The sequence below is a fragment of the Pararge aegeria genome, chromosome 5 (assembly GCF_905163445.1).
Source record: "Pararge aegeria chromosome 5, ilParAegt1.1, whole genome shotgun sequence".
Lineage (NCBI taxonomy): Eukaryota > Metazoa > Arthropoda > Insecta > Lepidoptera > Nymphalidae > Pararge > Pararge aegeria.
Window position 1 is genome coordinate 18,628,034 of NC_053184.1, and position 13,711 is coordinate 18,641,744.

General features: G+C 37.3%; 1 protein-coding gene across 1 annotated transcript; it reads right to left on the reverse strand.

Annotated features, from left to right (window-relative positions):
* Positions 1-3,836: 3,836 nt before the first annotated feature.
* Positions 3,837-8,809, reverse strand: LOC120624009 (trypsin beta-like). The gene is made up of 5 exons (XM_039890311.1): positions 8,686-8,809; positions 6,610-6,811; positions 5,926-6,169; positions 5,181-5,330; positions 3,837-4,011 (listed from the first exon to the last, which is right to left on the reverse strand). The coding sequence occupies exons 1-5, from the start codon at positions 8,738-8,740 to the stop codon at positions 3,859-3,861; spliced, it is 804 nt and encodes a 267-aa protein (XP_039746245.1). The 5' UTR covers positions 8,741-8,809; the 3' UTR covers positions 3,837-3,858.
* Positions 8,810-13,711: the final 4,902 nt, after the last annotated feature.

Genomic DNA, 13,711 nt, shown 5'->3' on the forward strand with positions numbered 1-13,711 from the left:
CTTAATACAACACAACGGCACAAAAAATTGCAACAGTGCTGCTTAGCGGCAAAAGCAAGCAATGATGTAGAGTGGATTTCTTAATTCCGTAATTGTACATAAAAACTTAAAGTCTTATTATTTTTTCAGGATTACTCACCCGAATAACTCAACGCAGGCACCAAAACCGAAAACCATATAACGTGATACCACATGACTGTACAGTATGTAGGAAAGTGACTGACCAAATAAACGTCGATGCGCACTAACACGAAAGTTATATACTCCTAGCAGCCTCATTTGAATACCGTATGTAAAGTACCCACATCGCTTACCAATGTATGTCATATTACCTGATTAATAGATTGGTTAAGTGGATTTGCAGGTAGATCACCTATCGTCTCTTTTTCTATGATCCTCGTTTCGTTAAACGATTTACATTGTTCCAGTCGCTCGTTCCAGTATCTAGAATTTTTAATTTCCACTAGAAGATGGTTGCGGACTAGCCCGTTATGTATATGGCAGTTGTTACGGAACGCTAAATTGCTTGGCGGTACAGATTTGTCGGTAGGGTGGTATTGAGTCACAGAGCTTATTACTGCGCCAGGGATATCGTCAAAGTAAGTTAATTTATTTGTTTGTTTGTTTTGTTTTAAGTCTTTATTGCACACACACATTTTATATAAATAAAACACAAATTTGCCAATGTTCATTCAATAATTCGATGTTTCTGTATTGATATTTCTATTAAATTTTTTATGCGGTGAAGTAAATCGTGAGTAAATCGCATGCCTGAGAGTACTCCATAATGTTTTCGAAGACGTGCCATCATCATCACACCAACTCTTTACCGTTCCACTAAAAAGCACGAGTCCCACAATGAGAGGGATTGAGTCCGTAGTTCACTACGCCAAGTGCGGATTAGTGGACTTGACACGCCTTTGTCCAGCAATCCGCATAGCGTGGTGCACTCCGGCGTACACCCTTATTATGCCTAATGGTTTGATAATGAGAAAAATGATAGGTAAGTGTCTTCAATCTCCCAATATCGTGTGGAGTCCGCTTTGAAGAAATAGCTCTTAAAAATTAATATTATTCAGTAAAGGAATTTTTAGTGCACAAAAATATTTGACTCGATTTATATAATTACCATTCCAGCACTTTGGAACCCCAACGACATCGTTCGTCGAGCTGTGTGCCCCGACAATTTCCGCTTCGCGACTAGCTGAGCTATGTCGGTAACTACGGATCTCCTCATTTCTGATTTAATCACGTAGAGATACATCCAAAATTGTTCTCTCCATCGCCCGCTGAGTGACTCTGAGCCTTCTTATAAGACCCATAGTAAGCAAACCACAGGACCCCGCACGAGGTGGACAGACGGCATCAAAAAAGCGCTGGGAGTCACTGGAAATAACCGGTCCAGTACCGTGGATTTTGGAACTCCCTACAAAAGACTTATGTCCAAGGGACTTCAACAGGTTGAAGTGATGATGAGGATGATATAATTACCAATACTGACATTATAATTAATATTATGCTTTAATTTACTGCAATATTTGGACGTCGATGTGAACGACAAAGTATGCGTTAAATACAAAATTTTAACATCTAGTTAACGAATGTAGTTATCGCATACATGTTTCAATGTAGCTACATAATTTATATACTGCTCCGCTACCCTTTATAATTTAAGGCCACTTTTCCTGAAGGGTTGTCTGGAAGAGATTGCTTTACCAATAAAACCGCCTTTGCATACCAATGTTTATTTCAATTTACTATTGTATTATAGATTTTAGTTGTTTTTAACGAATTTGTGTGCAATGCAGTGTTCATCTGTTTATTTATTTTGTATGTAAAGTACGCATCACAAGTGCTATCTATGTGTGCCTATCGGAAAAAAATATATCTGACTTTGATCTGACAGACTTTGATTCTGCGAAAGAGATTCCGCATTTGACGGCCGACTGGCGCAGTTTGTAGCGAACGTGGGCCGTGGGTCGATTCCCACGGCTACAAAATGTGTACATGATGAACATGAAATTTTTAATTTTCTTGTTGATTATCTGTATAATATAAGTATTTATTTATGTTATACATAAAAAAAAAAATCATCAGTCATCTTAGTACACATAATACAAGCTACGTTTACATTGGGGCTAGATGGCGATGTGTGTATTGTAGTAATATATAAATATATATTTTTATCTGTCCTCCTTTTAAACCAGAAAAAGAGTATGGATGACTAAAAGCCATACACGACCGAGACAAGTATGCGATCAGCTTTACTTACTATGTACTTGCGTGAGCCCCGAGTTTATCAATGGTCTGGTTATTATTCTCATTACACAAGGCTATTTTCGAAGTATCATTATATGGTGACATGTTGCTATAAAACTTAGTCGCTAACTGTTAGCCGTATAGGATGGCAGGATAATGCTAAAAAAGTTTTAGGCAAATTTTCTAAACAACGATTTTAAGACTGATTTTTTTGAAAAATAAAAAATTTATTTACTACAAGTTTTCCCTTAACAACTATCTCATCGTGATGATACAGTCTGCAATTGGTATCATCATATCAACCTATTGTCAGCCCACTTCAGGGCACGGATCTCCTCCCACAATGGCTCACACCGTTTTTAACCAAGCTGGCCCAGTGCGTATTGGTAGACTCCACACGCTTTTGAAAACATAATGTAGAACTCTCAGGCATGCAGATTTCCTCACGATGTTTACCTCCACCGTTGAAGCAAGTGATATTTTAATTATTTAAAATGCACTTAACTAAGCAAAAGTTACAGATGAATCCTGGGATTAGAACTCGGTACTCCGTAAGTGCAATGGAAGCCCTTATAATTAAGCTATCACCGCTTTTATAAAATAATGATGTAATGGGTATAGCAGTTATAAAAAACTCATACGTACCCCTGCATCTGCATACTAGCAATATGAGTTTCATCAACATCATTAATACCGTATTACAAAGAGATATAAATATTTTTGGAAGCCTACCAATGCAATGTAGAAGGCAAACTTTTCTCCAGTCTTTCTCCAAGTCTTTCTCCAGATCTCCTACCCGGTGGGCAGATCAACTGAGAGAAAAAGATACGGGCACCGGGCCTGTACCTTTTACAAGGACAGGAGCCGATGGAGAGACATCATATATCACAAGATTAGCAGTGATCAGTCATGAGGGATTGACTAAGAATGAGAAAAGAGAGAGAATGTGAGTTACTATACAATTGATGAAATTCCTAATGACAAGGTTGCTTGGAAGCATACCGCTTCATCTCTCGCAAGAAGAATAATGATTGCAAAATAGAGCAACTGCTGAGTTTCTTGCCGGCTCCATTTTGCTAGATTCAACCGGTGGTAGAGTCGCTACAAACCTGAGACTTGATGGACTTGATACTGTTTGATATTTAATTAATCTTCTTAGCATATCACTTTACCTATTATAGTTATTTAAGAAGTGATAAACGTAATGTACGGAATGAAAGAACAGTAATCATAAAATAATCATATATTAAATATTTATATTAAACCTACTTAAAAAAATAATACAATATTTATGAATTTTATTTTATCAACCTTTTTACACATAGCAATAACAACAAAAATAAATAATTTATAAAGAAATGAGTGCAACGCTTTATATTCATTATTTCAAGGTCCAAAGATTCGCGGAAAACGATTACCATGCAATGTAAAATTGTATACGAAAAATTGCTACACTTAGATTGGTTTTCTCACTACCGAGATTCACCAATATAGTTAAAATTGGTAACCGCACTAAGACTTAGCAATTTTTTTCTAAAACACGTATCAAAACTTCCTTTGCATTAGTTTTTTTTATTTACAGATACGTAAACATTACGATTACAGTCCAAGATGGTCGGATATGAAGTCGCGAATTTCGGGTGCAGCGAGGTCGGCGAAGACGCTCGGAGAGGATTCGTGGCCACAAACTCCTGTGAATGTCACCAGGCCTACCACCATACCATCTTGAATTGCGGCTCCCTCCGTGTCACGCTGGAAAACATAACAAGCCCTGTAGACTCACGCCTCACGTTATTACACATTGTTGTGTGTTTGTGACATTGTCTACATTAAAGACTAAAAAGGATAGCACTACTAAATTCAATCTGTAAGCTAACGATTTTGGATTTTCCGTTTTCTGTTAGCTTTTAGCAACTATTCTGAACTTCTTTTTAACATCATTAAAATGTGAAAGTTTAATATACAGGGTAATTTTGAAACCACTGCGGTTTTTTTTTGGTGGTTCGGTGTCGGTAATGGAACATATTTCCACAAAAATTTTCACATTTTTTTTTACCACGTCCGAGTATACAATAAGCAAATCATGGCAACACGTAATAGGTATCTACATATATAAATAATAGCCCACTACCATCTTAGGCTGCATCATCACTTACCGCCAGGTGAGATTGCAGTCATGGGCTAACTTGTTTTGGATAAAAAAAGCGATTTTTTTCAGCGACTAATCTTTTTTAACCGTTAATTTCTGTATCGTTAAGTAAAACATAAAAAAAATATACATAAATCTGGTTTATGTATGACATATTAAAATATGCGCACTGATAAAAAAAATATCCCGTAGAACGGATTTAGCTTTCATTTGGAATACGTACGCTACATTTGATCCAGGCAATTCTGGTGGTTCCACAACCGGTTACTATACCGATGGAATCACTATAACCGAACCGATGGAATCACTATAACTACATCTACATGTACCTACTTACCACTAATAAAAACATTACACCATAATTTTTTCACTACTGTATGGGGGACACATATCATGAAGTTTCCGGAAGCATTTATTGACTTTATCAAATGGGCATAGATAAGTTTTGCATCTTAAAAAGCGTTGCATGCTGATTTTTGCAGCCTTCAGCCTTGCAGCTCATACTATATGCCTGAATTTTATTCCAATGATAATTAACAAAGACTATAGAACATAAGATCATCAGAACTTGTCTGCAAAAGCGTAAATACCTGCAGTAACCTGCAGTCTTTTTAACTCAACCATAAAAACATGTCCTCGTTCGTTTTAATTATATGGCTATCTTATTTATATATTCATATGACCAGCTATGACGTATCATTTGGTCGGTTTTTTACCTGGTCTTTTCAAGAAGAAAATCATACCTGCATCACAAAAGTTAACCAAAACGTACCTGGCAATTATTATCATCTCCTAAGTTGAAGTTGGAAGAGCACGCCTTGTTTCTGGTCATAAGAGTCGGATAAGCAATCTTGCATCTCATATCATCGTACATGTATGCCATTGTTTTCATAACTCTGCTGGGTATGTCAGCCACGTCTCCCTAAAATGAAACCCCCCTGATATTTAACATCGTAATATAACATCGTTGAACCCAGACCGATTCTATTCCATCAATAGCCTGTAACAGTCCACTGCTAACCTAAAGGCCTCTCCGAAGAGGAAGGTTTGTCACACGGGTTGGTGATCACAGTAGATGGTTTAGCAGCTAGAGGATGCTGCTGCTTTTTCTCTGTTATGTTCCCTTAGTCGGCTCGTACCACACCCGTGGGAAGAGGGGTGTTGACAACTGTATTCTGATCTGCCATAACTATTGAACTCGCTTTCGAAAAGCACCATTTGGTCAAGTGAAACCGATGACGAAGACAACAGATGGCCACGGGAACTACACAATAATAAGGGTTACGTTTCAAATATTGTATATGGGTAGCAAGATATTTACGCTCGTCACAATGAAGATGGTGATGATGAAATGCCGCGAGAACTCCTAAACCATTAACGCCCCAGGTTCGGAACAAAATAATTTCTGCAAATGGTTATGAGCAGTTGACATTTGGCTATTAAAACTTAGTTAATTGTACAAATTGCAAAATAAATTTATCAGTAGAAACATTATAGCAAAAATATTCCTTCTTTACCCGTCTTCTTCCCCATCCAGTAACAAACACTTCGCCGGTCAGGGGTCTATCCCTAGATGGTAAGGCGATAGGTTTTATAAATTTACTGAATACGACAGGCTCAGCTGTGGTGATGAATCCAACGTCTTTGTCGAAAGCGGGTTCGTTGTATCCTGGATGCGTGACAACATCTGCGACAGGGATGATAATGCCGTCATCGAGGAAAGAGCTGCCAGCTCTTAGGACCACTTGGCTGGGACTAACACTGGAAAGGTAAATAAAGCATCGTTGAAAATTCGCAACAGAGAGACTTACTACCATAGCTTAAAAAGTGACGGCCGATTGGCGCAGTGGGCAGCGACCCTGCTTTCTGAGTCCAAGGCCGTGGGTTCGATTCCTACAACTGGAAAATGTTTGTGTGAAGAACATGAATGTTTTTCAGTGTCTGGGTGTTTATATGTATATTATAAGTATTTATGTATATTATTCATAAAAATATTCATCAGCTATCTTAGTACGCATAACACAAGCTACGCTTACTTTGGGGCTAGATGGTGATGTGTGTATTGTCGCAGTATATATTATATTTACTAAAAAAAAAAGGTATCAATGAGTCCTGCTTATGCAATGAGTGTGCGTGCAGTCGGCGTTCATCGATTTATAATACGTTATCATTATTACTACAAATATTGTATTTGAATGTACCCATAGGTGCAGTGAGCAGGCGTTATGACATCCTTCTCGCTAATAAGAACACCTCCGCAGTAATAGGCATTATCCACTTTGAACGACACCTGATACGGGTCTTCCTCTATGTTAGACGAAACTCCTGTCGAAACTCGCGAGTCTATTAACTTTACACCCTTACGAGCTTTGGGGGCCGAGTGGATCTCAGATGATAACGCATCTGAAAATAAAAATTGTAAAATTAATAAGCCGGACCGCTTCCCGAGGGTTTGAACATAACATTATGACTAGTTAAAGAATCTACTTTTTATGATTTATTTACAAACTAGCTGTTGCCCGCGACTTCGTCTGCGTTTGATTTTGTTTTTTATGTGGCATTAAATTTAGTTATAGATCTAAAAAAAACTTTAAAGAATTCAGTATCGCTAAGTCTTATATGAGGGGTTTGTTTCTGTCCTCTAACTCCAATCACAGTTTGGGCAAAATTAAACACAATATAACCTCTATAGTACAAAAATAATTATATAAATCGGTTAAAATTTGTCGGAGTTATGGTGTAAAATCATCAAACACTCATCCTCTCTCCCAAAGGAACCGAGCTTAATGTCGGGATATAAAGTATCCTATATTACTTCTAACACTTCCAAGAATTGACATTTATAATATTGGTAGGGATGTATTTTTTTTTATTATTGGTCTCACATAACGGGGGAGAAGAAAACCAGGCTATCGGTATTGTTCCTATTAATTATTAAAACTAGAAAATTTTGTTCTACGATTTTTCAAAATTGAGTATTATCAATTATATCATCATTTCAACCCATTATCAGCCGACTGTAGGGCACGGGTCTCCTCCAACAATGAGAAGCTGTAAAGGCCGTAGTCTACCATGCTGGCCCAGTGCGCATTGGTGGACTTCACACACCTTTGAGAAAATTAAGGAGAATTCTCAGGTCTGCAGGTTTCATCACGATGTTTTCCTTCACCGCTGGAGCAAGTGATATTTTTATTGCTTAAAACGCACATAACTTAGAAAAGTTTTTGGTGCTTGCTGGAATTTAGGACTTTGACTTAACTCGCTCCCCTCGAAAGTTAAGTCAAAGTCCTAGCCACTAGGCTATCACCGCTTTTAGATATAACTAGCTGAACCGTGCAACTTCGTTGCACCAAATCGGTTATTACCGGAAAACACGAATAAAATGACATTTTCTAAAAATGAATCCTAGCTAGATCGATTTATCACCCCCGAAACCCCCTGTGTACTAAATTTCATGAAAATCGTTGGAGCCGATTCCGAGATTCCAATTATATATATATATATATATACAAGAATTGCTCGTTTAAATATATAACATTAATATCACAAAATAATGTTCACAAATCATGTTATTTCTGTAAAGTGACATTACTCTGTGTAACCAAATATATGTGAAAAAACAACTACGCGTAATTGTTTCAGTGACCCCACGATAGAGTCGTGATTGGCGCGCTGTTGCCAATGTGACAAACATTGAATATTTAATATTTCAAAAACTATCGATTAAAAAGAAAGTTGTAGAACAAAAGTTGTTCGTTTTAATGTAAATAATTACAGGCTGAGAGTTTTCAGGTTGTTTTAATTTAACCCTGTAAAGTAAGAGATGCGTGCCGAGGATCGAACTCGGTCCGGCCGAAAAGTAAGCCGAAGGGATACCCATTCATTCTCATTCATTCATTCACATTAACCTTTTACGGCTCACTACAGAGCACGAGTTTCCTTTAAAAATGAGAAGGGTTAAGGCCACATTTCAAAATGAGAAGGTTAAAGGCCACAGGGTAGTCCACGTTGCCCCAGTGCGCATGGTTGGACTCCACCCACCTTTGAGAACATTATGCAGACTCTAAGGCATGCAGGTTTCATCACGATGTTTTCCTTCAACCAAAAAGTGATATTTTAATTTCTTAAAACGCACATATCTTAGAAAAGTTAGAGGTGTTGGGATCAAACTCGCCCCCCAGAAACTGAAGTCGAGCTCCTATCCAAGCGCCTATCCTATCTTCCTTATAATATAACTCATTAAAATCTAATAAGAATTAGAAGAAGGAATGCCTTACCTGTATCAGCCCACCCCGACACACTCAACAAATAAAATATAAAGCAAACCCACATGATTGCTCGAACTAACTGCACCAAATTAAATTTCCCTTGTTCCGATGAAAGTTATATACTGCCGCCAGGGTGAACATTTACCATACCGTTATAAAATCGCCCATATCATTATGACAAAGCTACTGATTGATATGGTTCTTAATTACCCATAGATAAATAATTGTCAATTGTTATTATAATTATCCCAAACAGCCTTGGTCACAATACATGAGAAATGCAACTAGGGTTCCGTGCAACTAGATCCCGCAGGGGATTACGTATCTCGCGACAGGTTTGCAACAGGCGTAAATCTCGCGATCACTGCTGTCGAACGTTTTTCTACACAATAAATAAACAAAAGTGACCCCCCCCTCCATTGTTCACGGTTTTTGAAAAAAGGGTTTTACAGGTTTGAAGGTACCCAGATTATAGGTATCGGGGAAGACGAAAGATGGGAGGTCATTCCAGGCCTTTGCGGTGCGGATCAGAAAGGAAGAAGCAAAACTCTTCGTACGTGTTGATGGTATTTCAACAACGCAACGGTGCAGATTCTTTCGGTACCTCGATTCCCTTATTATTACTTGCAGTGGAGTTAAGAAAATATTTCACAAACCTTGGGGAAGCCTACGCGTTTTGGGCGACTTTTACGTAAATTTCATGTAAACTACAGAGTATTATGATAATCTTTTGAAATGGTTTTAAAGAAAGACTAAAAGGAAGAAAAAGGGTTTTATTTCATCCAATATAGACACCATTTTACTTTGATATTATTTTAATAACTACGTTACTGCTGAACAAACAAAAATCGTCTCTAGTGCTGATTTTGGTAGGGGCGTAAATATGTTTATGTAATACTAGCGTACCCAGCCCACTTCGCCGGGCTAGATTTTGCTTTATTTTATTTAAACAATAAACTTACATCATTAAATTTTTAATTTAAGTCTCATAATATATTCAATCATTTATTTCTCTCCGTATTCATTCTTTTCTATTTTCTTCTCGAGCGGGTGAAGATCATTATCTACACCCAACAATAGAATAGCATCATAGTAAATAAAAGCTGTATTTGACAGCTTGACAGTTCAAAAATAGGAGTGCTCCGATCGTCACCAAACTTTACAGGATTACTCGCCAGGTCGATTCGGAGATTCCCCGTAAGTTTCTTTGAAATCGGTCCAGCCGTTTCGGAGCCTATACGGAACAGACCCACACACTTTCTCTTTTATACATATAGATAGATTGTATTTACTTAAAACTTAAAAACAATAAGTAAACTTCATCGTCATCATCATCTCGACCACACGGCTTTAACTGCTAGGTTAAGGTTTTTTGAGGGATTTCCACTCGCTAAGATTGTGTGTCGCATTTAGGGAGTATGGTGATCATACCCCTAATCTGTTTCTACGCGACATCGCACCGGAATACTAAATCGCTTAGCGGCACGTCTTTGCCAGTCACGGCCACGGCCAAAGCCTCCCACCAGACCAGACCAGAGAAAATTCAGAAATAATAAATTCCCAATCTGCCCCGGCCGGAAATCGAACCCGGTACCTAATTAAATTCATAGCGCTCACCATTGCGCCTAGGAGGTCGTAAATTGTTCAACGTAATCTCTCGTTTGGTGTCGTCCTTGACCTTGTAGGGATTACAATTGAACAGCGTTTCACCTCTTGACATTATGCAGTGGTATTTTTAACGGCTCCGACGTAAAAACGAAGGGGTGTTATAAGTTTGACGTGTCTCTGTGTGTCTGTGTGTGTGTGACCCGAACGATTTTGATTTTATTGTTTATTGTTATTAGGTACACAAAACAGGTAATAACTAAAAGTAGATCTAAATATAAGTAATAACAAGTTTTGTTCTAAGCTACAACCCAAAGTATGTGTACACAACTTGGAATTAAATTAAACAGAAAGTAAAGATAAAATTAAAGTTGAAACAAAAAAGAAACACTTAAATAATAATAAATATATTATTTCCCTAAAGATTATGTGGAATAGTGCTTAATAATTTGATTTTTAAAAATATTTATCCTTTTGTTAAAAATGTCAATATTATGATTACTTGATACTAAATCATTATAAAGGCGAACGATGGGATTGTAAAAGGAAGTATTGTTCTTGTAGACACTTAGGGAAAATGGTTTAAAATATTTTAATCTGGGATTAACGCGAGTATTTATAGTAATGAGCGAGAGCAAGACGGAAGAATCAATTTGGGAGTTAATGAGCTTAAATAAGAAGATCAAATGAAAGTATTTTCGACGAAATTGCAAGCTTTGCATCCCAAAGTGTACAAGCCTGTCATGGTAAGTTGTACGTTTATGGCCGAAGTGATGTCGATACGACAATATTCGTAAAATTTTTTTTTTTTTTTGCTGCTTTAGGTTTAAAAGTGAATAAGTCGCGAGTGCTCTTAGCTATGTTTGATGAATATTGGTCAAAGACGGCCGCCGAAACAAAATTTGGTGGATTATATATTTTTTCTCAACCACCACAATATGGGTATGAAATAAAAGGGCATGACTAGTAGAGACACATTTAATTTAAATAACATTTATTTAATGAAAACTTAAAAACAAAAGGAAAGCTTCATCATCGTCATCATCTTAACCGCAGGACGTCCACTGCTGGAGAAAGGTTTTACCACTCGCTAAGCCGCTGGCACTGGTACTTAAGGTGATAAATGTAGGCTGGAACATTGTAATCTATACGGTGCCCGTCGACCTACCATGAAGCAGTCTGAAGAGTCAAAGCTCTCCGCTATGAGAGAAAAGGCCTTTGTCTGTGCCTTAACGTCGAAGTCAAATATTTCTTTATTCAAATAGGCACATAGATGGCACTTTTGATGCGTACATTCCATGTAGAATATGACATAGAATTGAGTTGACGGCGATAACTAAATTCGTCAACTTAAAACTAAAACTACGAGGGTTTCAAATGCGCCCTGCGCGTCTAAGAAGCAGCCCGCAACAAACATAGCCGATTGTTTTTTGTTTTTGTTATCACCATCTCATCTCACAGTGTAATTTATATTTGATGTAGTCCTTAATACTATATTATGAACTAAGGATAAATGCTTTCTGGTCATAGGACTTCAAACTACAATTTGTATCAAAATGTCTAATCTCGTGCCTCGTACAGCGGGTTAATATTATGGTATGATAATAACCGTTAAAGCCCAATAAAAATCATAGGAGAGAGGTTGCCTGGCCTGAGGATTATGATGATGAATGTCAATGAAAAAGTGCCTTTTTTCAAGAAAATCCATCGCCTATAAAAAGAACCACGTTTTCCAGGGCGTGCAATAAAATATATATAAAGTGCCACCATGTGTCCACATAAACACTGTGGAACACTTAATCGCTTTGCGGCACGTCGTTGTCGGTAGGGTGGTAACTAGCCACTACCAAAGCTTACCTGGACCAGAGCAAATTCAGAAATTATAACTCCCCAAATTGCCTTCGGAACCGGGACCGGAATATTTTATTATGGGATAAAAAGTACCCTATGTTACTGTCCGTCCTTTTATATATATAACTCCGAAAAATACATGCCGAAAATCATATTGATTGTTGGCTTAGTTAGGGCGTGAAGTAAGGACAGACAAACAAAGACACTTTCGCATTCATAATATTAGTTAGGATTAAGATAATACTAAGAAGCAAAAAAAAATTTGTGAACATCTCATTTATTTACACCACTTTTAGAGACTATCTCTGCTCTATACTTTACTATGAGACTAATATAAAGCGACGTTTTAGGGCGAAACTCATACTATGGAATTAATGTAATTGCGCTATACTCTGCGAAAAGCAGGAGAATCCAGACGTTACTAATACATTTTTTATATTTGGAGTTTACTCCTTAAGAATCGATTTTCATATAAAATGAGAAAAATGGGAGAAGTAAATCTACTGACTAAACCTCTATACGTTTTCGTTTTGCGACGTTGCATGCCCGGCAACTGTGATGCGCGAAAAAGCAACGTCGCTTTCTTTTAATTAACTTATTTTTTAAATTATGTTTATAATTTCGTCAATCTTTTACTGAACATCAACAAATATTGTTTTAATTCATAAAGGAGCCCATGCACATGATTGCACGATGTCCACCTACGTCACAGGAATATCAAATTAATTGTTTGTAAGTACAGTAGAGAGGAGCTCGACTTAAATTTCGGTAGACCGAGGTCGAATCCTAGCACCTCCAACTTTACTTAGTTATCTGCGCTTTTAGTAATTAAAATATCACTTGCTTCAACGGTAAAGGAAACATCGTGAGGAAACTTGCATGCCCGAGAGTTCTCCATAACGTTCTCAAAGGTGTGTAAAGTGCACCAATCCGCGCTTGGCCAGCGTGGTAGACTATAGCCTAAACCTTTCTCATTCTCAGAGGAGACCCATGCCCCGTAGTGGGCCCGTAATGGTTGGAGCATAATGATGATGAAAAGGCCACCTTTTGTATTCAACTTTCTTAGTTTCTTCTATACAAATAAAATTTTAAGAGAGATTTTTTGTTGAGAGAAAAAGTCCCATCTGCAAACGTTAGGTAAAGCGAGGTGAAGATATTAAACAAAAACATAATCACAGGTTTCTTTATTATACTATACAATGAACATTATTTTAAATACTACGATTTACAACAGAAACATTATTTAATACATTAAATTAAGTAAACATCTGTAATTGGTATTTTATTGTACGCAAAAGTGACGTCTGTCAGCAAGCTACTGTCACAAGCCCGTTGTAAGGTACGTAATCATCCTGCGGAACACAGAAATTCGGCAGCAGAAATAAAGATGGCTGTGGAATTACTTCTCCAGACGAGGTTTGTTATAAAACCAAGCATTGTTGCCAATGCACAGAAAAAATCTGAGTGATAATAAAGTAACAATTAGTTAACGCAACGTGTCCTAGCTAAAGAGTATGGCAATACATAATTTTTATACTTTTTATTATTATTGTTATTAATAAATATGTTATTAATGTAG